This window comes from Agrilus planipennis, unplaced genomic scaffold (genome assembly GCF_000699045.2).
Source record: "Agrilus planipennis isolate EAB-ADULT unplaced genomic scaffold, Apla_2.0 scaffold355, whole genome shotgun sequence".
Lineage (NCBI taxonomy): Eukaryota > Metazoa > Arthropoda > Insecta > Coleoptera > Buprestidae > Agrilus > Agrilus planipennis.
The window spans coordinates 47,907-74,374 of NW_020440754.1; the positions used below are offsets into that span (position 1 = coordinate 47,907).

General features: G+C 35.6%; 1 protein-coding gene across 1 annotated transcript in view; it reads left to right on the plus strand.

Moving 5' to 3' along the window:
- Positions 1-26,468, plus strand: part of LOC108742768 (discoidin domain-containing receptor 2-like) — a 53,110-nt gene that overhangs the window by 13,827 nt on the left and 12,815 nt on the right. The window contains exons 2-7 of the mRNA XM_025979889.1: positions 7,299-7,530; positions 14,435-14,582; positions 17,258-17,428; positions 18,453-18,586; positions 22,568-22,775; positions 25,724-25,828. Coding sequence (XP_025835674.1) covers positions 7,299-7,530; positions 14,435-14,582; positions 17,258-17,428; positions 18,453-18,586; positions 22,568-22,775; positions 25,724-25,828 — 998 coding nt within the window. The remainder of the gene's footprint in view (positions 1-7,298; positions 7,531-14,434; positions 14,583-17,257; positions 17,429-18,452; positions 18,587-22,567; positions 22,776-25,723; positions 25,829-26,468) is intronic.

Here is a 26,468-nt window from a genome sequence, read left to right on the forward strand (position 1 = left end):
TTAAGGTAGTTGTTCCATGAAAAGCGTTTTCTTAGGATTCTTTTGAAATTTTGACAGAATATTATTTAAGTTATTCTTCACCTATATGTGCAGACTGAAATTATTGGACAATATAGTTTCAGAGATATTTAATTTCAAAGTTCGCGTTTTTGCGGCTCTTATACATTGTACTATACAGGATACCGGCGAGGCTAACTAGAAATACAATGTTAACTTGGAATCCCTTCTTACAAATGTTTTAAAAAACTACAGAAAGATTAAACAATGTCTAATAACTTCTTTGAAAAAAGTTTGATTAATTATTACAACACAGTTTCTGAGATATTAATTAATAAATAACGAACAATTTATCGCACTCAAGTAGTAGAAGGGATACACGAATGAAGAGCGGTACGGGATTGGCTAGGAATAGTGCAGTAACAGCAAAAAGTTTTAGGCTTAGGTATCACGGCTACTAACTGACTGTACGATACACTCTAGCATAAACTTTTTACTAGTAATGTCGTGAAACAACTTCCTTAACCCTGCCTGAAAATATGTTTTCTCGAACTCAATTTTAGCTATGACCTTATTAAATTCTAATATTTCCAGACCTAAATCGGAAAGTGCCACATCAGGCTAATAGAGTGGGTGAGAGAATTAAAATTTTAATTAATTTAATGTAGTCAAGTCACTGACTTATCAAACAACCCTCGTACTTAATACAAACCATACAAAAGATAAGGTAAGTAAAAGAAAGCAATGAAATAAAATTTCTTAATGGCAGTTTAAAAAAAAAACTTTGGAATATTTAAAGGTTTAAATGTTTTGATCATTTTTCTGCAACAAAAAAGTTCCAAATTAATATTGAATATCCTCTTCGATTTTCGACGTCCAGGGAAGAAACAGTGGTTTTATTTTAGTCCTAAAGCAATACCTTTGTCACGAAACCTGTCAACGAGCCTGCGTTTCTCCCTGTCGATTTATTTACGGAGAAAGTTGATCCCCACAACGGCTAATGAAGATGAATGAAAATCAACAGAAAAATATTGTCTATCCATCAGAAAAATAATTTCACAATGAATTGTGTAAAATGGATAAGGATTACCTTCAGTAATTTAGAGATTTAAACTTAAAGTAATGTAAAAGTATCTATAGATTTCAAACAAATTAACTAAAATGAAATTTGTCAAATGGGAAAAATTACTAGATTAATTCTTCCTTTTTCGATACTACTTTCAAAGCACGTAAATAAAAGATTGGTAGTTGAGATTTAAGCTTGATAATTATATTCCAAAATAATTGATTGTTTTATCATAATGAGTGAATTAGCAGAAGTGACTGATTATAAAATAGCTTATTTGCAAATTGCACAAAGGATTTTTCTTACCCAGATAAAGAAGAAACAATTTCTTGGACGATATCCTTTGAAATGATAAATTCAATAGACCAATTATATTCGAGTTTATTTCAATTACGAATAATTTTCCGTCTTTTTCTCCTGTTCCGGCGTCTGAACGATCTTTGCATACATAATAAACAGCCAAGGCCTTGTTAAATCTTATCATTTTGTAAAGCGACTAAACCTGAATAAACTCATTTCTAAGTACCTATCTAAGTAGATATTTCTTGAGTAAATAGCCCAGAACGCTCCTTGAAATATACACAATGGTTCAATGACATTCTAAAACTCCTCAACAATTATTTCCCTTCTTTCTATAACTTCCTGTTTTCATCACTTCAGTGTCGTACATACAAAAGAAAAATCATGTAGTCATCTGCGCATGTTTTATTGAGTTCATATGTTAGTGTAGATTTGTGCAGCTATCACCTCTGATGATATGACATTCTGGAATCAGCTGACTTTTAAAACGTATAATTTAAAAGACAGAACTGCGCCCCTTAGGCCTACTTACGCTATTAATTCTAAATCGCGAATTTTGAAATGTTGGGTTGAACCACTTATTGAGTCATTTATTTCTAAAACGAATAGTGGATATATTTCTGGCTGTACTTTTTCTTTTATCGATAGCGTTGTGTATTACACATAATAACTATAAATATTGATGGTTTTGAAAAATGTATTTCAAAAATAGAAGCCAAACATGATCCCAACTTAACTTTCAAGCAATATTGGCTTTCTTGACAGACGATGGTTTATTGCTTTTGTAAAGTAATAAATCTGAAAAGCAGCGCATTCTATCGATTTCTTTTGTAAAGATGACATGAAAGAATTCGTGATTCCGAGTTTCTTGCGCTTTGCATTCTTTCAAAAACAATAGTTTTCATAATAGACACTACAAAGATACCATGTGCAAACAAAATTGATCTTTTAAAATGTTCAGTTGAATTTTTTATAAACTAAATGGTTAGTGTAGAACCTAATCAACCATATAATCTTTTTTAACTATTTATAATCACTTTTGTTATTTTTTCAATATTAGTACACAACAAAAACTTCCTGAAACCAAAGTTTCAGCGCGTTTGACTTAGGGCCATTTTCTATGAAGAAACCCAGGGGTCCTTTCTTCATACACCCCAGTCGATCTAATATTAGATCATACATATATATTATATTATAAGTAAGTTCAATATGCTGTTGCCAGGATGTTTTGTATTAGATCGTACAGGCATATTTATATAGATGACGTAAACACAATCTATCAACGTTTTACAAAAGGTATGAATATACAATTTCTACTATTCTTCCGGATTTAACGGTTCACAGAATCGCCAAGATATTTTCTCATTTATTTATTCTCAAAGGGCGGAGAACAAAGCAAAAAGTAATTGATACAGGAGTCGGCTGACACTGACACTGCTGCAATTATTCCTGTGAAATATTGATAGGTCTACGCAAAGCCGCCTTCGATTTAGCGACGACATAATAATCAAAGGGTGAAGTGTGAAGTGAAAAGGTGCTTTCTGTGTTCTCAATGAATGTCAATCACCACCACCGGTCTCAGTCGCTCGCTCTCTCACTCTATCTCTTTCACACACGCACGCTCTTTCTCTCTAAATTATTACATGTCGGTTCTCATGCACAAACACAGTCTGCTAGCAGCATGGACCTCACCGTTTTTGATCATACAGGAGTACAATTTTGCGAGACAAACCTTGAACCTTCGACTCGTTAATTTGTGTCGCATGCTAAAGCTTAAACAGTAAACTTCGTTTGAGCCTTTATGATTTACTGCAGTGGTGCACGAAATGGAAAATGTTTCTACAGTACATTGTAATATACATGGCGAAAATAATTAAAATAAGAAAAGTACTTATTTCGATTGTTAAAGATAAAACTTCGCGAAGTTAGTACACATATTACAAGAATAAGTAAATAATGTACAGTATATGATGTACACTCGAATTACAACAACTGATATTCATTTTTGATGAAATATAGACACTCAAGAAGACCACTGGAAACCTTTCTTTTTGACGAACTTTGACAGATAACATTCAGTCTCGTGCCCACTGCCCACAATTCATGTCCATACCACAGTATAATCCTAATTCATCTACCTCCGAGTAACTTGTACTGCGTTCCTTCTACCTATCTACATTTTCCTCATTTTCTGACAAAATAACTTCTGACTTGTTCCTCATAGTATCGCGTATCATCATGAGGTCGTCAGTCCTAAGACTGGTTGGACACGCACCTCCACTCTTTCCTATCCTGAGCTAATCTTCGCATTTCCTTAAAACTAGAACAACCCACATCCTTAACGGTTTGCGAACAGTAATCTAATCTAGGTCTACCTCTACCCCTGCTAACTCCCGTTTCTGTGTCTAATATGTCTCTGACTAGACCTTCATGCCTGAGAAAGTATCCTACCAACGTATCTCGCCCAATTTCTTATTGACTTCCATATATTCTCCTCTCTTCTCCTATTCTTTCTAATATCTCTTCATTTCTAACCTTCTCTATCCACGGTATCCTCATCATTCGCCTTTCCACTTTCAAACGCTTCTAACATTTTCTTTTCCGCCGCGTCCACTGTCCATGTGTCGCACCCTTACAGTGCCGTGCTCCAAACATACACCAATTTCTAAATTAACCGTTCGCGAGCATAGAAGTGACTTCTTTTTATTGAAGGCGACACAACCCTCCGCTATCCTCTGCTTTATATCCCTACTACTCCTTTCGTCCTGAATTATCTGACTTCCTAGACACCTAAATCAGCCAGTTTGTCTCCTATCTTTATATTCGCTTTTTATATTACTACTAGAGAAATATACTTCATTTGGACAAGTTTTTCGTAGTTATCGCCATCTCCATTTTCGATTTTCCGGCGCCATATTTCGCGGAAACAACGGGAAAGGACAAACAATAAAAATTAATTAGTTGTTGGCACAGCAGCCGGCGCTACGCGACATGTCGATGAGATAATTGAATTATACCAGCCGCGTTGTAAATATCGGTCGTCACAATCGGTAGAGTTAGTTGGTTGGCTTTGCTGCCACGTCAAACTTATTTACACAAAACTTAAAACGTCTGACGAACGAAACGACCCCTAACGCCAGCTAACGTTTGAACTGTCTGAAACGACCCACATTTGCTGGTCAGTTAAAACCAAAAGCTCTCCCAGTACGCGGCTGACCAGAAGCGACTCCATAAACTGTTGATACACGTATTGCCAATAACGGTTACAATATCAAATTAGTCGATTTAATTAGCCAGTATCCCAGAAGACTGCCTGATTAAGCGGTCCTATAATTAAACATACCATCCCGACAGGACAGTAAATTAAGTAAAGCCAGGTCGATGTTAAAATAACATACGACTGCGGCATACACCTAAATCGAATTGGAAATAACCAAAAACCTTCTATCTTTAACGCAATAAGGTCGCCCACATACGAGGGGTTAAAATACGCAAAATAAATTTAATTTTTATAAGAACTTCCCGTTCTAAACAATTGTAATGTTCGTGGGTTTAACAAAATTAACTCTAAGAATGATAACTATTTATTTACACTAATTATTAAAGAACATAAAACACTATTAAATTATTACTAAACTTAGGTTATGAATTATTCTATTTATTTACACTACTGTTGATATATCACTATTTACTGAGCTATTTATTTCACTGCTATCCCTGTCAATTTATTTCCCTATTTACTTCTGCAACGGTCAATTTTTTTCTACTTTTTCTCGGCGATCGTCTCTTCCTTCAAATACTCTTTTGTTTACTTTCGGGACCCTTCTGGAAACATCCGGATAGTTTCTTTTTCTTTGAACTGTTTACCTGCTTTCCCAGAACGCAGGTACGACACACACGTTTACAAATACGGTGCACGTGCAGAAAGGCCCCGCGGCTAGTCGGCGAATCGATAAGCTGCTCACACACACGTATGCCTGATCGCACACAAACACACTCGTGCTCGCTACACAATGATGATTGGAAATACAATAACAACTTCAGTTTTTAATTGTCCTGCACAAGTTAATAGTAAAATACCGTTTTGCTTTCTATTTTGAAGTTGAATTAGAGAACTTTGCAAATCAAGGTTAATTAAAATTGCTACGTTCATCTTAGAATTTGACATTTTATACAATACTGTAAAAGTAAGTTCACTTATTTATAGTTAATGGCTTCTTTCCAGACTAAGTTAAGATTTTGCAATGACAGCAACAAAAGTTCGCAATTACTTAATCAAAAATCAATCGTATATTTATTTATTCAGCAAGGAAATGATTAAACAAAATTAGTTTAAATTAATTCTGGTCGAAATTTATTCACAAATTTAATTGAAGAGGTAGCAGCAAAAGCACTAGTACAAGTAAACAAATTTGTCTTAATTAAAAGCCTGTCTCTTATTTAAGGGGACGCTTCCTAGAATTACTTAGACACCAACAGCTGGACTGCACAAAAGAAATCAAACTCGCTCGCTTTTAAATAACAAACGCAACTTGCTGGCTAATGTATTAAATTACGAAGATTATCAAACCGAAATAAATAAGATTTCTTTTATATTTTTAAGTTTCCAGAAATTAAATTGTTCAAATTATCCTAACTTTTTACACATGGGGGCTGTTGTGCTAATTTACCCTAATGATGAAACAACAGCATCGTGAATAATACCTCAACATAATGGTCGTATTTCTCACTAATTGACTAATTCATGCATACCTAAATGTCTGCCTTATATGAAGTTAGTTAATTCTAGCAATTTCGAGGCAGAAGCTTAATCTACTTTGATTCGAACTTTTAGGTAGATACTTACGGTATGAAATAGGTACAGAAACATAGTTTAATATGTACATAAGTCTATTCCAATAATTCTAAGAATTCACAGGAGATTAAACTTTCAACAGAGCATAATGTTGGTAATTACTTCGGTGTCCTTAATTTATGTCGAAAAGGAAATTAATTCCCCGCATTGTTACCCTAAAGTGACCTAATATTAGTTTCAAATAAGTAATAAAAATAGGACAGAAAGTTAAAATCTCATGTTTACAGTCTACAAGCTAATATGTAGAGGCTACAAGAAAGTATACGTCGGACAGGCGGGAAGATCTTTCGAAGAGAAAATAAAAGAACATTAACTATATACGACATTGGAAAATACGACAAATGGCACTGTAAACGCCATCTGTAGTACAGTGCTACATTTGAGGTTTACGTATGTTTAAATATATGGATATCTACTTGCTGAAACGAATCCCGGCGTAGCTCACCTCAACGTGGTAGGCACGTTACCATAATCGTATAAAATAATTCGAAGTGGTCTGTATTCTGTCAAAACTGCCAGACGCGGATCGCGATTTCGATCTTTTTGGATCTCATCAGCGCGTCGCAGTCAGCTCCGACAGAACACAGATCAACTTTTACCTGCTGCCTTAATATACGTAATCCTAAAATGTAGTACTGTACTACAGATGGCGTTTACAGCGCCATATGTCGTATTTTCTAAAACGCGCTGTTAAGACAGCAGGTAAAAGTTGATCTGTGTTCTGTCGGATCTGCCTGCGACGCGCTGATGAGATCCAAAAAGATCGAAATCGCGATTCGCATCTGGCAGTTTCGACAGAATACAGACCACTTCGAATTATTTTATTATATACGACATTAACAAAAGTCAAAATCGAAACTTATTTGAAGAGTAAGAAATTAATAAACAGAACGTACATACCCTTTGAATTGAAATATATTATAATATAACAATCCCCCTACAAATATTTTCTCTGTGTTAACGCTGTGTAACACTAATCTCGTTTCAAAATGAAGTTTTAAAACACAAGCGCATCAACAACCATTAGTAACAAAAAATTGTTGTTCGTAAACTAAACGTAGTTTTTGTCCTTTGTTCTAGGTTGAGAATAGAACGTGCTGGGGGAGGCTGGTGTCCTAAACAACAGGTAGAAAAGGGTGTCCGGGAATATTTGCAAATAGATCTCGGGGATGTAAATGTAATAACCGGGATCGAGACGCAGGGGCGCTACGACAGGGGCCGAGGACAAGAGTACACAGAGGAGTACACCTTGGAGTACTGGCGACCTGGATTAGGAAAATGGAAGGAGTATCGGCGATGGGACGGCAAACAGGTAAACTAATACATACGTTTATGTGATCACATAGAATCTATGTATCTATACCTAGGTAGGTATATAAAATACAGTTGACAAAAATGTCTACAAACGCTATAGTCGATTGAACTTTTTCAAGGAGTAAAGGAATTAACTAGATTTATATGATGTATTCAATAGACAACAGCAGCAATTCACAGCTTAGTGGACGATGTAGAGAAGTAAAGGGACTTCAGTTGGGTTCAGTCCCTTAAAGAGATAACGTTGTCACCTAAAGTTACCATCTTTACGGACTTCAATTCCCTTCAGTCCCCGAAGAAGGTAATTTTGTTACCGAATATTAAGTACTTTCTTCGCGGACTGCAGTTTTCAGGCCCTGAAGAAGGTAAAGTTATTATCAAAAGTTTCCTACGATAGCAATGTTACCTTCGATAGTAAAGTTACCTTCTTCAGCGACTTCAATTCCTTTCAGTCGCTGAAGAAAGTAATTTTGTTGCCGAAAATTAACTACTTACTTCGCAGTCTACAGTTTTCAGGCCCTGAAGAAGGTAAATTTGTTATTAAAAGTCTTCTTGATATCTTTTTACATTATAATGGTTCTCATTTTTAATTAGATCCTGTAGGTTGAACAATTTTTACGTCAATTCGACTTACAGAGAGGTGACTGTGTATATACGACATAAAGAGCATATATTTTTGTGATTCTTAGTGTTATCTGATCCCTGTATTGAAAAATAAACCTTGTCAGATATAAATTCGTACATGTCCCCTTTAGAAGCTTTAATTGTATCACGTACCCGGAAACTTAGCGACAAACAACTCTGCAGAACTACAACCGGAGTCTATTCTGTGCCAGCGGCTTAGCTGTAGTTCTGTTAATGTTCTAATTGATTAAATTACAATAAATTAGGAACAAGACATGCAGTATATAAACTTCAGTAATTATTTATCGTAACTAATTGTAAGTAGTTGCTGGTGTACAATAAGCAAAACAATCGATCGTAAAAATGACAATTATTCTCGGGCACAAATGTTTAGAATATTGAAAATTTTTCGAATTTAAAATGTTGTGTTAGAAAGATTTGTGTTTTGCTATTAAAACACGTAAATAAATTAGAAATTAGGCGATAAACATTTTTTATTAGATTGCCCAGTTATTATTTTCAAAATTATATTTGCCACCTACCTACTACTAGAGATTTTTTTATATATACATATGTGTTATGGAAACGTTACTCAAGTGCCGTCACTGTCCCTAAAAGTCGTCTAGCACCGACTGCGTATTCCGCAAGGGCTGGAAATAATAACAGGCGCTTATTCCCTTAAGTACCCTTTTTGAGTTTTTTTTTTTCGCGAGCGTGCCTCTCCAAAAGCGCCGTCCCTTTACCAACAACATTTTTAACCATTAACGAGCATCTTCTCGTCAGGGGAAGATTAAAGTGGTGCTATGAATAACGGGACAAGTGGTGATTAAGGTGGAACAATACTCAGATAATGAGCGACGAATTTGCCACTTTCGAAATCGAAAAGGGAAAGTGGTTTTTTTTTTTTAATATCATTGCTAAAATAATGAGACATGTGCCTAATTATTATCATCATCTATTCTTATTATAAGGGTTTAAGAATAATTATACGTACTGTCACATGAGTATGGGCAACCCAACATACATGGCGACAAAGAAGACCAGCTTTCTAGATGGCATATACTGAATCATTCTAGAACATGTTGCCGCGAGATCCAGTTACGAGTACGAAAACGAGTTCGAGGCGATATAAAGCAAAGAATAAGGAGCAAAGAAGTGACAAAGTCTTCATATAGTGGTGAATGGATAAATAATTAATAAAAGGAGCGTTAATTAGACAGCAAATGGTTAAATAAAAGTAGTAATAGTGTGAGAAAACTGCTTAAATACGTAACAATATTTACGTTTCGATTAATTCAATTATTTTGTTGCTTTTAATAAATACTACACCTACATATATGGCTATGTGTTGTATTCAAGACCCAAGATATAGACCCTACGAATTTCGGAGAAGAATGGATGCCATCGAAATAGGGTTAAATCTCCACTATCGATGTTTGCTTGATAGCAAAGCTTTCAGTACGAAAATAAAAAGGATCTACTTTAAAAATAAGCCAAAACACTGCATGAGTACATAAAAATTGTTCTAATAATGACCAAAATGCTATTTTAAAAAGTTTAAGCCTTCATTCAAGCTGTGAAAATATTCCTCTTAAGAAGAATTTTATCATTAAACTATGAGATAAAAAATTCATTTTTTAGTCAATAATTTTTCCCCCAAGGGAGAAATTAACTTCAAGTTCGGCTAGCGAGGCCTATCCTCAAAATAATTACTGTGTGACACAAAAAAGTTTTTTCTATCCTTCCAGTATCCTTCAAGGTATAAAATAAAATTAAATCAGCAAGGATTAAGCAAATTTTCCCGGCAATAAATAGATACCTGAAGGCGTTTAAACAAAATTGAAATAAGTTCGAAAACAAATATTTGTTCACTTAAGAAGAGAATAAAAAATAATTAATTGAACCCTGTGGGAAGAAGAGATACTCACTCAATTTTGGAGTGGATGAAAAAGAGGAAACAAAAGGACCCACTTCTTTAATTTCCTGTGAAGCATCCAGTAAGTTCCTATTTAGACTGGAGCTGTTATCAGACGTAAACGGCGAAGAAAAGCGTGGAAATAATTTACCAGCGAAGAAATTTAATTTCTTGAACGGCGCGGCAGCGAAATTTTGTACTCGAAACGAAAACAGTTGGCGTATTTAATCAGAAACTATCCCAAGAATAATAGGGCAATCTGCTGTGCTCAGGACTGCGGAGACCGACTGGAAGCAATACGTTCAAGTCTCTTTAAAAAGTTGGGACTTTCTAGTTTTTAAATGGGATTTAAATGCCTGCTAAACGCGGTTCAACGTTCGCTAACTGGTTGCAATTCCTCCAAAGATGGAGACAATTATTGCTAGACATAAAAAATTACGAACTTAGTTTCCTATCTTGAATTAAAGATAAATTGAGCGAAAATCGGGAAACCCAACTTCTCTATAATAGATCTTCAATCAACTTGTATAAATTAGACAGAGCAGGGGCGAGGCAATTTTCCATTTCCGTATGTCTGTTCCACTATCTGTTGCTGCCGTTTTCATCATAAACCCTACTGTAACGAATTTTGTAGGAACTCATTTATTTATTTAAACGAGTAGATATTATAATATAACAGTACATTGAAAAAAAAAAAGTAAATTAATGTTAACCGTATCAGGAAATTGGCACTTACATTATTAATCCAGACGAAAATTACATTTAAACAATTCTACCGTATTTGGGACAAGTACAGTTAAATATTTGTATTTACGAAACAGCGAGATTGAATTTACAAAATAATGTATTGGATTCAACATAAAAATAAGTCAAAGAAAGTATTTTTATGAAAAAATTGATTGATAAAATACTTCTGTAAAGCTCTCGAAGTTCTTTTGTTACGCGGTCGTGTATGTGTCATACAGCGTATGAATTATGACCCTGAGTGATCCGCCGACAACTGCCACGTTATCGTTCATACCTGTGTATGCGTCATGTACTACCTCCCAATTTTTCGATTTTTAAATACAGTAGGAAATTATAATTTTAAATTTGGGATTAATTTATAGTGACATTGGCATTAGCACACAAACACCAATGTGAAATTTTCTGAAGAACAAGTATCGTCCTATTTTTTAAGTGAAATCAATTTTGTAAGAGCCTCGCGGCAAGGTTCTCATTCTGTATTCCTAGAACTTTTAAAAATAGACTTCAAGTTATTTCACAACTGAAACATTATCTAAATCGATTCTTATCGTGAGTTTTGTGTTAAGGGTTAAATTTAATTGTTATTTAATATCTAAAACGTAAATAATTTTCTTAATATTGATCGTAAATGTGTCCCTCTGGAATCTGCGCCTCTGGTAGCCCCCTGCCCCTTATACCACCCCTGTAAAATATCTGCAGATTTATTGCCAGAGATGTGCGTGAAAGACGTTTTGAAATTACTAAATTATGATAAAAATACGAAAATAACAAAATTCTAAGGAGTTTACCCAATTTTTATAAAAAATACAAATTCACAGTTTCATACTCTCTAAAGGATTCATGAATTTTTATCAAGTAACTGACTGATATATATATATTACCTTCTGCAGAATTTTACTATAGTAGTTTATAGTGTTTAACGAAGACTTTATGACCTTACAAATACTTGTTTAAGTTTTAATATTGGTTCAAACAATTCCCATCATAATCCATTAATTAGAGACTACTTTTGTCCGTTCTCTTCCAATTTCCAACAAAAGCGTCAGTCTAGTCCGTGAAAGATAGCCACCATAAATCCAACAGCAAATGTTGGTTTGCTATAGACAACACAGTTAGCTTGCAGACTAACAAAGGGAAGGGTTGCAAGATTCCACAAAAAGAATTAAGACACTCGCATTAGTTTTAAATCTACTACTGTCTTTCTACGACAGCCACAACACAATTTAAGACACATTTTTGCACTAACGATAGTCAATACTTATGTAACCTAAGAGACTATATAATTGTAAGACCGAGGCGAGGTTGTATCTATTAAACAATAACATGTCTATTTTATTTTATATTCCATATATCACCTGCAATTACATATCAGTAAATAAAATTAGGAGTTCCATCCTCATCGAAGCTGAAAGCCGCTTGAAACAAGTGATTGAAAAAACAATCACAGACAAGAAAGACGGATTAATACGGATGCGATTTATTAACGTTGAACTTCAACAAATTGTTAGTATCAATCGGTGACAGTTTGCTGGATTGGTTAAACTAACACGCAAGCTTATCGGCAACCGTAACGAGTCGATTCAACTACTGCACTAAAGGAAAGGAGTATACAAAAATTGAGTCATAAGTGAGCTCGTACGAGCTTCAACCGAGTACGAATTCACAATTATTAATTATTGATTTTTTAATACAGCAACTAGTTCGTTTTATTTAGAATTAACAAACTGTTTGGATGAATTGCAGGGCAGGAACCTTGGAAACAGATGAATTGAATACATAAACAGTCTAAATACACCGAGTCTTAAATGAGTCTCCCCGAACAAACGCTAGTAGAGATTACTAGACCATCAGTTACTGCATACTTTTTGCTATATACATATGGACACCCTTAAATTCGAAACTAATGTAACGCCCTTATCCTTGAATAACTCCATTTATACTTTTAACGATTTTCTTAAAGAAGTGGGAGCAAATTACATTAATTTGGCGTAATTTGTTCGTCCATCTCGTCCTGTAAATTTCATGAAACGAAAACTTGTATTGTCCGCTGAGACGTTGAAGGATCGGAGATGGCGTGAAACTAAGCCAACTGCAGGAATAAAGAGAAGCGCGGTCACAAAAGGAAAATGTGACGTACTCTAGAGAACAAAGCCAGCATTTAGGCGATATCTCGTCAGATACAGCCTCCAGAGAGCTATCCATGAGCACACAAACACACGCAGCTAATATCGTCAAAATAACTAATAATAACAATGTTGTAGAAATAATTAAATTGAAAACATAGTGATAGTTTAATTTGTTGATTGCAAATAATTAATGTTTAAACAAAACTAGATAGTTAATTACCACTTATTTCACTGTTGTTCAAGTAAGAAATCTAGCTGCCAGGTTCATCCACCAAATAATTAAAGTCTACTATTATATTTATGACAACTTTTATCGTAATGAAACTAGAAAATACCACAAATGGAGCGGTAAACGCCATCTGTGGTACGATGCTACATTTTAGGATTACGTATGCTCCAACAAGGTCCATTTAAATATATAGATATCTACTAATAATTTTTTATTAATAATATTTGAGTGTGTGTCTCATTTTTATACATTTTCATTTTATGTGGGTACTTTGACAATAAAAAAATCGCGTGACATTATTTTTTTGAACAACAGCGACCGTTCAACCCTGAAATGTTGTTTGTTAGGACCGGCGTCGACCGGCACGGTAGGTAACTAGCGTCGTCGGCGTCGCGCGGGGAACGCCGCCCGTCTTCGGCGTCGCACCCCAACCCTTTACATTGCCGTTACGTAAAGCTCCTGTTTGCACAGTGGTTGTCTGACGGCAATGAGATTAGAGATCCGATGAGATTTGCGGTTCCGGTTTCTTTGTGACGTCTCCGTATAAAAGAGAAGGCATTTATCCTCTATCTTAACGAATGCTTCGCTGGTTTGCTTTCAAACTGGCAAAACGGCATTGGCATAAAGAACCACGGACTCCTTTTATACACAATTTATATACGTACACATAAGGGCAATCCCGTTGTAATAATTGAAAATTAATGGCTTAGGATTATGATTATTTGCATATCTTACTAATCAAAACCACTAATTTTTTTTCAAACTGCAGTCTGGCCCTTACCAACAAATATTCGTATATATATATTATAATTCAATTATAATCCCAACCTAAATTACCCCTATTTAATACTCTTAACCCTTGAGATACTAATTATTAACTAAAACCCGATTAACCCTGCAGAATAATTAATGGACATCGTGATTCTTTAAACTAATTAAGCTTACAGGGTGATGCATGGAATGAATGGGCGATCTCAAAGTTAAATAACTCATTGATGGTTTATAATCATGTCTTACATCAAATAATGACAAATGGACCGAAAAATATTGCTCTTAAGGGTTTCCATGTATTATTGAACTTTTGGCTTTTGATTTCGTTCTTTTTGTCAAGTGTTTTGTATTAGACTTTGGGATTTTCGTCCTAAACCGTTTTGTAGTTGGATTTACTTCTTCAAATTGTTCAATATATTTAATTTTCTGATCTGTTCTTTGGCGACCCATTGTTTCTATTCAATTATTTTAACTGATTGAATTGTTACAGGTTCTAAGAGGAAACAGCGACACAGCGACAGTGGAAAGCCATAAACTAATGCCTCCAATATTTGCAAGCAAGCTAAGAATTTTACCGTACAGTGTCCACCGCAGAACGGTGTGCTTGAGGGTGGAGTTATTGGGGTGTCTTTATGATGGTAAGTCAAAATAACACAATTTTATAAATATCGCTCCGTTATCACATAAAACAGATGTGATTGCCCCTTCCATAATAATATATAAATAAAATATAGACTTACCCTGAAATGGAACAGATGTAATGCTCGTTAAGGCCATGGACAATGCACCCTCTCGTGACTGTTGAGAAAACCAATAAAAGCTGAAATTAAAAAAAAAGACTTACTTAATTAAAATCAATGGATTTTTTAGCACTTTACCAAAATTGTTTACCTAACGTCTAATGAATAAATATGACAACTGCTCCTTTAGAATAAATGTAGGAACGTTATTGAAATAAATTAAATACTCCGAAGGAAATTTATTCGAATTTTCTACAAAGACTTGCTAATCAGTTTTTTTATTAAAGTTTCCGTAATTAAGCGTACTTTCGAACGCCAAATTGCTTCGCTGTTTTTTTTATTTTCTGGCCAGTGGCTTCGCCTTTCCCCGCTTTCGAATTTTAACTTGTTATTTACGCAAGCTACACAAAAAAGCTCTTAGTCATTTCCACCAACCTAACACAAAAACAATAAATTCAACCGATTTCAATTCAACGCTAAGTAGCTTATCTGACAGTCAAGCTGCCTTTTTATATACATACCTACATACATCTACATGCATACATCATTCAACTATTTACAGTTTATTTTTGCAAGTATTTTAAACCACCAGCTACCAAAAAAACAATAAATATGAATGTGTGTGTCGCTACACATTACCAACCATTTTGCAGCGTGTACTTCCTGATTATTTAAATATGTCAATGGTACACGTCGAGATCTTTAAAAAAATACCTAAATAGTAACTAAATCCGGCTGTTATCCATTATATTATTATCGAATTCTCTCGAGGAGCCTTCATTCCTCTCGAAAATTCCGGAACTCCTTTTGTTAAGCAGGCAAATATGTGTCACTCAAGGTATAATTTATAATTTAGTAGAAGCACTGCCCGACCACCGGTCGGGGTCCCTGCCTGCGATCATACTCAAGAAACATTGATAATAATCGATGTATTGACTTGAAAATCCTTTAAACCAAAATGCGAAACGTCGGCTGCTGGTTCTGATAAATAAAATTCTTTTTGCCGACATCTTGGCTTTGATTGCAATTAAACGGTTGCTTCAAAGTTACATTTTTAACAGCGTTCGAGAACATGCAAAATTACGAGCAGAGTTTGTCGAAATATCTCATTCGCTGACATCATGAATTTTCGACTGTAATTAACCCGTTGAGAAGTAAATGCATAAATGTCGCTCAGCTAGAGGAAAATAAATACACGCATATTTTACAGCGTGTCAAGTTTATGAACGGCGGTTGTGAAGAGGTGCGGGAGGCAGGAACGGGAACAAGAGGGGGCTGGCATGATGTCGCAGATGCTGTTCCCGAAATTAAAATCTAATTAATCATGTGACGGCTTAGAATGAAACTGCTGCTCGAAACTGTACAATGTAGCTTGCTTGCAGTCTCAAGCAGTTTACGTAAAGTTGAAGTTGCCAGGCCTTAATTTCCGAAATCAATTACCCTAATCTTTCGGCTCGACTTAATTTGGATTACTTATGAGGACGTCCCGCGCGTTACGACGTCGCCGACGCCGTCGTCGTCATTAGTAGGAAAAATGAGAAATTGAGAAGTTGGCGCTAGAGCCAACAGGAACCGAGAAAGTCGTCGGGAACAGTATGAAAACGTTCCGAGTACCACCGCCTAACAAGATTGACGCTTTCGAATATGTTTCACCATATCGTTCGAATTATTCGACTCTGCGAGTTATATCTGCACTTACACAAATCGATTCAGTAAATCCTTCATCTATCAAGAGATCAAAATAACCAAAGAGAGATTTCAAATCGTATACGCAACATAAAGAAAATCTAAAAGTTTGTTACATTGAAAACATGATCGATAATAAAAAAGTTTTGAGTTTTACACTTCAATGAACATATAAAGCAAATAAATTGTTGAACCCGTTTTAATTTCCAAACGAAACAAAGTTTTAAACAAAGAGTTTCTGTGGATGATTAACAGGAAGTAAATGTCACTTAAGAATACATCAGAAGAAAGGGAACCATACAGCTTCTTATAGCAAATCGAACTAACTAAATTACACCGAATTCCTTTTCTGATGGAGAGAAAGTGCTTCTTTCAGTGGCGTCCGTTACGCTTCGATTGTTATGAGCCACATTTATCAACGAAATGTTCGCCAGAGAGACAGGCGGGAGTGCCTGCTTCCCGGTCGAACGATAGGGGAGCCAACCACCTTGCAACGATTCATAGATATGCTGTACATAGTGTTCGGTCGGCTCTAAATGAATTGAGCAATGCTCACTGGACCGTAGAAGCAAAATGTAATAAACCAGCAATATGCTTTCATATTCCCACACGGGGCCGTCTCGCTCCCGCTACAGCATCGCCAAAGGGACGTACAGGTAACAGGAAGTCGTTACACTTTGGCAAATGCACAAAATCTGAACTGAAAGCAAAAAGCAATCAACAAAAATAAATTGCTGCAGTCTCTCGATCTATTTAATATTATTATTATTCCTGGATTTTTCAGGAGTGTAACTACCGATAGTGGTAAGAAAGGATAAAACGTTTATAATCATATTTCTGTGCATTATATTCCCACAATTTCCCAGAACTATTTCAATTTGTTCCAGGAGGAGTAATTTCTTACTCAGCTCCGACAGGTTCTGATCCAGATCTGGGTTTAGTGGACAGCTCCTACGACGGCGAAACATCTGACGGACAGTTGTACAACGGCTTAGGGCGACTGGTCGATGGAGAAATCGGAGCTGATAACTTTCGTTTAGACATAGGCTACGGCAAGGGTGAGTGACACACGTCTTACACACATGTACGGAAAATTTCAAACCCCAAAAACAATTTTCAATAGTCAGGCATCCATGTAAATACACAATGAAATGTCACTAATGGACATCCTGGCTATCTTTCATTCCTTTGTTTCCATTGTTCTTGTCAATTATGGTAAACAGAATGATAAACGGAACGACTTATATAGGTCTTTATAAAATGCAAGCTTTATTGAAAGTCATTGAAACTCACTGGAATATTTATAATGATTTCATTATTAGTTACTTCAATATTTCTTACAAGTAAAATAGAGAGAGAGAGAGAAAGGGTCCTTTTGTAGAAGAAAATTATTACCTATTTAAGAAGACCTGCATCTGAGTGTATAGATTAATTTTAAATACTCTTCAAAAATAATGCAATTTTTTAGAATGCTTTGCTTTTATAGAAGAGTATAGCTCATCAAATTATTGTAGTTAAAGCGTTTGTCTTCATTACATTTCTAAAATTCCGGAACTCCTATTGTTAAGCAGGCAAATATGTGTCACTCAGGGCATAAGTTATTGCCTTTCGCGTCTTTAGTAAAAACGTTACTGACTAGCGGTCGGTCCCTGCCTGTATGCATACTCAAGAGCCGTCGATAATAGTCAAAGTGCTGATTGTCAGGTGAAGGCTTACATGTGACAATACATTTTGTGAGATAAAATTAGTATTTTCTCTACTTCAGTATTACTTACAAACAAAAGCGAAAGAGTGGGTTCTTTTGTAGAAAATATTACCTTTTCGAGAAGACCTGCACTTGAGAACATAAACGAATTTTAAATACTTCAAAAAATAATACAGGTTTTTGACAGTGCTTTGTTTCTAAAGAAGGATATACACCACCAAATTAGGTAAACGTCTGTCTATTACTTTTTAAAGCCTTTATTGCAGCAATAACTTGCCAAATAAACAAACGAGTTAACTTTACTACGGAATTATAGTCAAGACAATTACTGAGAAGATAAAGTCATGCCTGTTCTCTCTATTCATCTTTTGTTCCAGGTAATGGTTGGGTAGCATGGAAGAATAGTAGCTCGTTATTAGGATATATAGAGCTCGTTTTCCAGTTTGATGAAGTTAGAAATTTTTCTTCGGTACATTTATTTACAAACAACTATTTTACGAAGGGGGTGCAGGTAAGAAAATTTAATATCTTCTGAACGTTTTGACATCAACAGATTATGAAAATACCCTTTGCAGGTAGAATCGTTTACCCTATGTATATATTTATTACACACGCTTTTAATTATTATTTATTTTTAAATGAAAGCAATGACATCTCATGTCTTTAACGTAATTCATTAACACTTTATATATGCGCTTCTCACAAAAACCAACTGGAATAAGATATTGTAGCGAGCACGAGTGTGTTTGTGTGCGATCGGGAACACATGTGCCTGAACGGCTTATCGATTCGCCGACTAGCCGCGGGCGTGCGGCGTATTTGTAAATGTGTGTGTCGTACCTGCGTTCTGGGAAAGCAGTTAAACAGTTCAAAAAAAAAAAATAAACGTTACGAATGTTTCCAGAAGGTTCACGAAAGTAAACAAAAGAGTATTTAAAGGAAGAGACGATCGCCGAGGGAAGAAGAAATAAATTGACCGTTGCAGAAGTGAATCGAGAAATAAATAGCGCAGTGAATAGTGATATATCAACAGTAGTGTAAATAAATAGCTTTGTCGTTATTAGCCTTAAACGTTAATTTTGTTAAACCCACGAACATTACGGTATTATAAGAACTAAATGTCTAATCTAAAATATAATGTGAATGACCATAAAGCTTTTAGATCAATGAAATGCAAGGGAGAAAATTATTTCGTTTTACGAGTATACATTGTAAACAAATCTTACAATTTTTCTATTGTAACCTATGTGCTGATGTTATCGTCACCTTTATTTGCAATCGGTAATGCCTGTACATTAGAAATACACTCAAATAAACCGTAATTACGTAATAATCTACTGACATTAAGTAAACAGAAACCATTATTGCATACCAAATCGTATGCCATTAGTGCGACGACATCGATAAAAAGCGTTCCTGTATTTCCTTTAGTGCAAGCAAAAAGGATGCGTTCTCTTTGCCCGCCGTATTTTATTCATATATAAAGGAAGAAATAAATCAATTAATCTATGCGATCAGTGAGGTGCCATACTTGCTAATGGCTCATGAATATGATTCAGGCCATCTCATCATCTCTGGAAGCTTCAGATGCTCCAACTTCAGGCTTTTGAATAGTTAATTAAAATCTGGAACGGCGATAGCTACGTGAAAATTTAATTATAAGATGCATATACTGAAACGTCTATTTCTGTATCAGGTCAACACAGTAAGTAAGTGAGACCTGAGAATAAGTGAACCCACCGAGATTATTATTACGAAATACGTTGCAATTGACACTGCTAAACAATTACATTTACGAGTAATGAAGAATGACCTGCAGAATTCGTCTTCATTTCCATTTAATGTTTGGTGCGTTTGAATTATCCGAATCATGCGCAAAATATTTGTAAATCCATCATCGTCATCATAACGTCGGCAGTCCTCTAAGACTGGTTGGACATGCACCTCCACTCTTGCATATCCTGAGCTAATCTTCGCATTTCCCTAAAACTAGAAAGAGTAATCTAATCTAGGTCGACCTCTACCCCTCCTAACTCCTGTTTTTGCCTCTAATATGTCTCTGAAGAAGGTGTCCAACCAACCTATCTCGCCTATTTCTTATTGACTTCCATAGAGTCCTCTGTTCTCTTACTCTTTCTAACAACATCTCTTCATTTCTAACCTTCTCTATCCACGGTATCTTCATCATTCACCAGTAATACCAAAGTTGGAACGCTTCTAACCTTTTCTTTTCCGCCGCGCCTACTGTCCATGTTTTTGTAAATTATAATGCCACAATTTCAGCGTGATATTTAAAAGATGTCACCATTTTCTATTCATTTTAAATTCTTGTCCATTTATTGGCATATATTAAGTATTACAACAATGCCATACAGGATTCTCATTAAAATTTAATTTATCGTAACAAAGAGGGTAATACGTAAACACAGTATATGGGCAATTTCAAAAGTAAATACATAACTCATTATTTTTTATGATCATATATCTCACATCAAATGGTGAAAATTGATCAAAATAAAATGCTCTCCTTAATGAGCTGAAGGCTAAAACCACAAACTTTCGTCTATTGACTTGAAAGAATTGGAGAATTGGATCGAACAAGTGAATCCACTGTTACAACAGCTCATGGCGGGAAGCTCAAAATCAGTTAGTTAGTTGTAAATCTTCATATCAATAAAACAAAAGCTTATAAAGTTCATCAATTGACACTTTTGAACGTCATCGTCCTATTATTTACCAATTACTCATCAAAGAGGGCATTTTTTTTATCGATTTGTTATCATTTGGTGAACTATGACTTTAAGATCGTCCATTTATTATATCTGTAGCCCTCAGTAGTTACGAGGGTGGATTGATAAGTTTCCGGCCTAACCAAGAGATGACGCCACTAGGCCTACCTTGAGGTGACATTCTATAGTACCATCCTTGGATAGCTTGTAGCTATAGTTTCAGCCCGATCTCCTTGCTAGTGTAGGTTTGACAGCACGCTGAACAAGACGCCTCTGTGGTTTTCGTAAAAATGGAAAAGCAGGAAAATCGTGCTGTCATCAAATACTTTTATTTGAAGGGGTTAACGCCGAAGGAAATTAAAAAAGAGATGGACTCAACACTGGGGACATCCTCCCCGTCATATTCAACCGTTAAGCAGTGGGTTTCCGAGTTTAAAAAGGGTCGTGTGAGCACCTCTGATGGGCCTCGCTCAGGACGCCCCGTTGAGGTCACAACTCCAGATATGATCGAAAAAATTCATCAAATAGTGCTGGGAGACCGCAGATTGAAAGTGCATGAGATAGCTGAGACCTGTAAGATGTCATATGAACGTGTGCAACATATTTTGCACCAACATTTGCATATGGAAAAGCTCTGTGCAAGATGGGTGCCGCGTTTGCTAACAGTCGACCAAAAATTGATTCGAAAAAACATTTCTACCGCAAATTTGTCATTGTATAAGCGTAATCCAAGCGAATTTTTGCGTCGATTCGTAACCGTTGACGAAACGTGGGTCCACCACTACACTCCTGAAACCAAAGAACAGTCTAAACAGTGGATTGGACCAGGGGAACCAACTCCAAAGAAGGCAAAAACAATTTTTTCGGCGAACAAGGTTATGGCTACTGTTTTTTGGGATGCAAGAGGTATTATATACATTGATTACCTTGCAAAGGGTAATACTATCACTGGTCAATACTACGCAGACTTATTGCAACGTTTGAGCCACGAGGTGAAAATTAAACGACCTCATCTGGCGAAGAAAAAAATCTTGTTTCATCACGATAACGCACCAGCGCACACGTCAATCGTTGCGACGGCTAAAATCAACGATCTAAAGTTTGAATTGATGCCGCACCCTCCTTACTCTCCAGACCTAGCCCCGAGTGACTATTTTCTGTTCCCTAATCTCAAAAAATGGCTTGGCGGTAAGAGATTTGCGGACAATGAAGAAGTAATCGAAGCTGTAAATGGTTATTTTGAGGAGCTTGACGAATCAGTCTATAGAGATGGCATTAATAGACTGGAACACCGCTATGAGAAATGTATCAGCCTTGGAGGAGATTATGTTGAGAAATAAAAAAAAAAAATTTTTAAAAACCTTGTTTTTCTTGGTCAGGCCGGAAACTTATCAATCCACCCTCGTAATATCCAAATGGGGAGTTAAAAACTCGTTCAATGCTAATTAATCGGTAACTTTTTACTTTTAAAAATCGTTAGGTTGACAATATTTTTTTTTACCTTCCCATTTTCATCACAAGTTAAAAGCATGCTTCTCGTTATTTGCGTTTAAATTTTTAACTCCTTCAGTATTCTTTAGCGTTGTTAAGAAGACCTTTTAAAAAATGATGTACCTACAGCTTCTTTCTCTTTTGAACCATTATTTTATATAACTAGGTCAGAATTAATTACCTTGCTGCTTACCCGCTTGGTTTGTATTTCAACCTCTTTCTTTTTGTGGACAACTAGATAGGTGCTCTAGTTGACTTTACATCGTTTGCAGGTATTCTCGATGGCGAAGATAATGTTCAGCGTGGGCGGTCAATTTTATAACGGCCCCACTTTGTCATACTCATATATGCCGGATCGGGTTATGGAGAGTTCCCGCAACGTCACAATCAATCTTCATTATCGCATCGGCCGCTTCGTAAAAATGAGACTCTACTTTGCCTCCTCGTGGATTATGTTAAGCGAGATCGTCTTCGATTCAGGTACTTAATATTCAAAACGAACGTGAGCATCCTTGACGGACGGTATTAATAGATTTTTACCAAGCGAGAAAACTTAATTAAAAATTACTGAGCGCTAATGAGCAACGAACTAGGCCTCTGGGGCAGTACGTTTTGGGATAAATGAAATATTAAGTCTGAAGGTGACGGCTTTGGCCTTAATAACCCAATATTAAAGTTTAGTAAAGAATGTTAAGAAAAAGGCGTAGACCATTAAGGGGTGTTCAAAAATATCGAGTAACCCGATATCAAAAATCGAATATAATAAACAAATTGCCAAGGTAGATCACGAAAAGTTCGAATTACTTGTAATAGACGAATTACTAAATCTACTATTGGGATCCGTCAAATGGGCATACACCATTTGGTGGCAAAATTTATAACTCGAATGAGGGAAAAATTTACATAGGAACTGTGCACGCAAATTGTAAAATTATTTATTAAAATAATAAAACACGTAAAAAGGTAAAAATGTTTTTGATGATGGAGTCGACGAAGTTTTCTTATAAAGTTAAATCAAATAAAAAGTTGATATGTTCAGTGAAAAGCTGCAATAGCACTTCAGACATAGATCTTCACTCTTCACCTACATTAACTACTTTCCAATAAAAACTAACCGTTTTATATATGTAAAAAATATATTCGGAAAATTAGAGAAAAAAGTAAACTAATAGAAGCTTGGATGAAAGCAGTAGGTATCAAAGAAGTGAATTCCGGAATAAAAATTTGTTCACGTCATTTTAATGCACATGATTATATTTCAGCAAGTATTTACCATCAGCCATAACCTTAATATTTAAAACTAGAATCATACTAAAATTATAAAGTGAGAAATTATTTATTCCTGTGTAATTGATTTAACACAATTCTAATGATACGATATAAGTATTTTGAGGTTAAGAACCTACCTGCTGCAATACAACAAAGTTGCAATAATGTGTTTGCAACGTTCTCTTAAATCGGCTTTGCACGTGCAAGTCATTGATATGATATTGCTTAAATCACCCAGAATCACCTCACCAATTATATAACGTGAATCACTTTTTAAATCCGAAGTTTGTAAAAAGTAGGCAGTAAACTTGACGGAATTTGAAGGCTAGCTTCCGGATTTGTTATTTCCGAATTTTATAATGTGATTGGCATTAAAAACACGCTCACCTTCAACGAAATTTCCTTTCCGAGGCTTTGTGTCAGCCCAATCACATATTGTGTCAATACTTATCATTTTATCGTAATTTAAAAACTTGGAAATTGCACGGTACACTATAGGAACTACGATAAATTTTCCCTAATCGGCGCCATGTTCTTTAGGCTCCTCCCATTTGACGGATCCCAACACTATTAATTAATTAAACTTGTAAGTTAACATTTTGTAAAATTTTTAATAGGTACTTCAATAAATTGTGTCCTCTTCGTTATGCCAATTAGAAAGAAATAATTAGCACATTAGTACTTGACGTAAGAATATGAAATTTAATTTATGAACCCAGTTGATTGATTTCCGATCTGAAATTAAAGCCTTCTCTTTAAACAAAATCGGCTTCGGTTAATTAAGTCCGAAGGGTTTTTAATATTTTGCAAAAAATGCACAATTTTCCCGATTTTCCGTCTCATTTCGTTGTTTAATGACGAATAAATTGAACGGAAATTCTGGCTCTCTGAAGTGTGACAAGCAATTTGTTCGGCCGTCTCGAACCAAGGATCAGTTTTATGGTTTTCACTCCTTTAAAACTGCCACGAAATTTATCCTCTCTGAGTCAAACAAACCCAGCCGATTAGGGCATTACTGATGCTTAATCACCGAAAAGGGAAAGTTTAAGGATTTACCGATAAATATATAGCTACCCAATCCGATTTCACTGGAATGCGTTCATCCCTAATATTGAAATTCTAAAAAACTGCGACGACTATAAATAAATATTTTTCTAATTGTATGCATTCATTAAAGAAATGTCTGACCAGAGCTTTATGATCTATATTGAACTTCTTTTTTTCTGCGTGTCTGTCAAATATAGATACATGTAAGCTGTGTCATGGTCCAGTATGGAAAGTAGATGTCTTTGTAAGACGTTGGTATACTTCATTTACTTTCTCTAGCGATGTGCCCCTTCCAATGTCTTGGATGCGCTCTGGCAATATCGTAAGTAGGGAAAAAAGCTCATTATACTCTCGAGTCTTGTTCATTAATCATACTTTTTCATACAGTACCTGCCAAAAGTTTTGTTCAATCATGAATAGTAGTGCGGGTTGAAAACAAGCGTTAAAGCCTTTAATATGTCTTCAAATATAAATAAACATCTCGTTGATATTTTCAGTAGTAAATGGTACCAATAACAGCACATTTGAGCAATGCAGTTGTAGTGGATAAAACGGTCAATTTTTCTGCGCTGTACTGTACGGATTATACGCTCCTCACCGGTTAAGAGTTTGGCCGAGAGTTGTCTCCTTCCTTTTCTGGCCTAGTGCTGTTCTTTTCTACTTTGCGCCGGTCAAACTGAAGGTCACATCGCTACAGAAACTAAACGAAGTATAAATACTATCGCCACTTGATAAAATAATCCATTCTTTACACACATATTTCATTAAATATCTATTTTGCAACCCTTTTGAGTTCTGTTTATTATAAGAGGTGGTAGAAATCATAAAGTAGGACCGCAGTTTCATCTTTTAATCTTAGGCTGACGTAGTGGCGGATGTGGTGTAGCTACATAAATCGCATTGGCCAAAAGAGCCGGGAAAAAAAACAAGTTCTCCGTAGGCATATAATAATGAAAAAGGGACTTGCGATAGGACGCACAGTTCGAACTGTCCGAGAATAAGAGCCATCTATTTGGGAAGGCATAAGCCGTGATCTATCTTGGTGACACATCAGTGCCTTTGTGGCAAAGCACTCGGTAAACTTGGGGGTAACCGATAAGTTCGTGTTTTAGTGCCCATTGCCTGGAACATTACGGAAGAGGAGGAACCACAAAATGCCGAACACGAGGTCGTCATCAATTCTGTTGGTCAGAGTAACTTCGATGCCTTCGAGACAAGTAAGCTCCCTTAAGCCTTACAAGTACACAAAACACCCCAGGAGAAAACGAACGATTCATATTTCACACACTAAACCGGTTAATTTCTAAGTCTTAAAACCATTAACAATTAAATAAACGCTTACGTTTCTTGTCCTTCTTTTTTACGAATCATTTGAAACAACATTGACCCTTAAAACGATATATAAAATTAAATATGGTCTTGATCTAAGTTTGACTCAATTCTTTGGTTGAGTCCGTGACTGGAGCCCTTTATTTAAGGTTTTTGTTGACATGTTTCACTGCAATTTTTTGCTGGGACTGCCTCAACCAAGAAAGATGACTAAACTTTAGATAAAAGACTTTCATCCGCGAACTTACCGAATAGGAGAGGCAATTCTGGATCGTAACGACTAAATCCAATTAAGAACTTAGTAATATTAGTTTAATATGTAATTCAAGGATCAATAAAACAACAAACAAAAGGATTAGCATGTGTTAGATTAAACAAAAATTACTTTTCGTTTTCAATTAGAATTGTTCGTTCACTCCTGTTCTATGCCTGTGTTATATTTTATTTGTCTTTTTATGTGTATAGATAAGCCGTTAGAGTGTAACTCCAGATTATTTATTGACTAAGAGATCCGATATTATTTGTGAA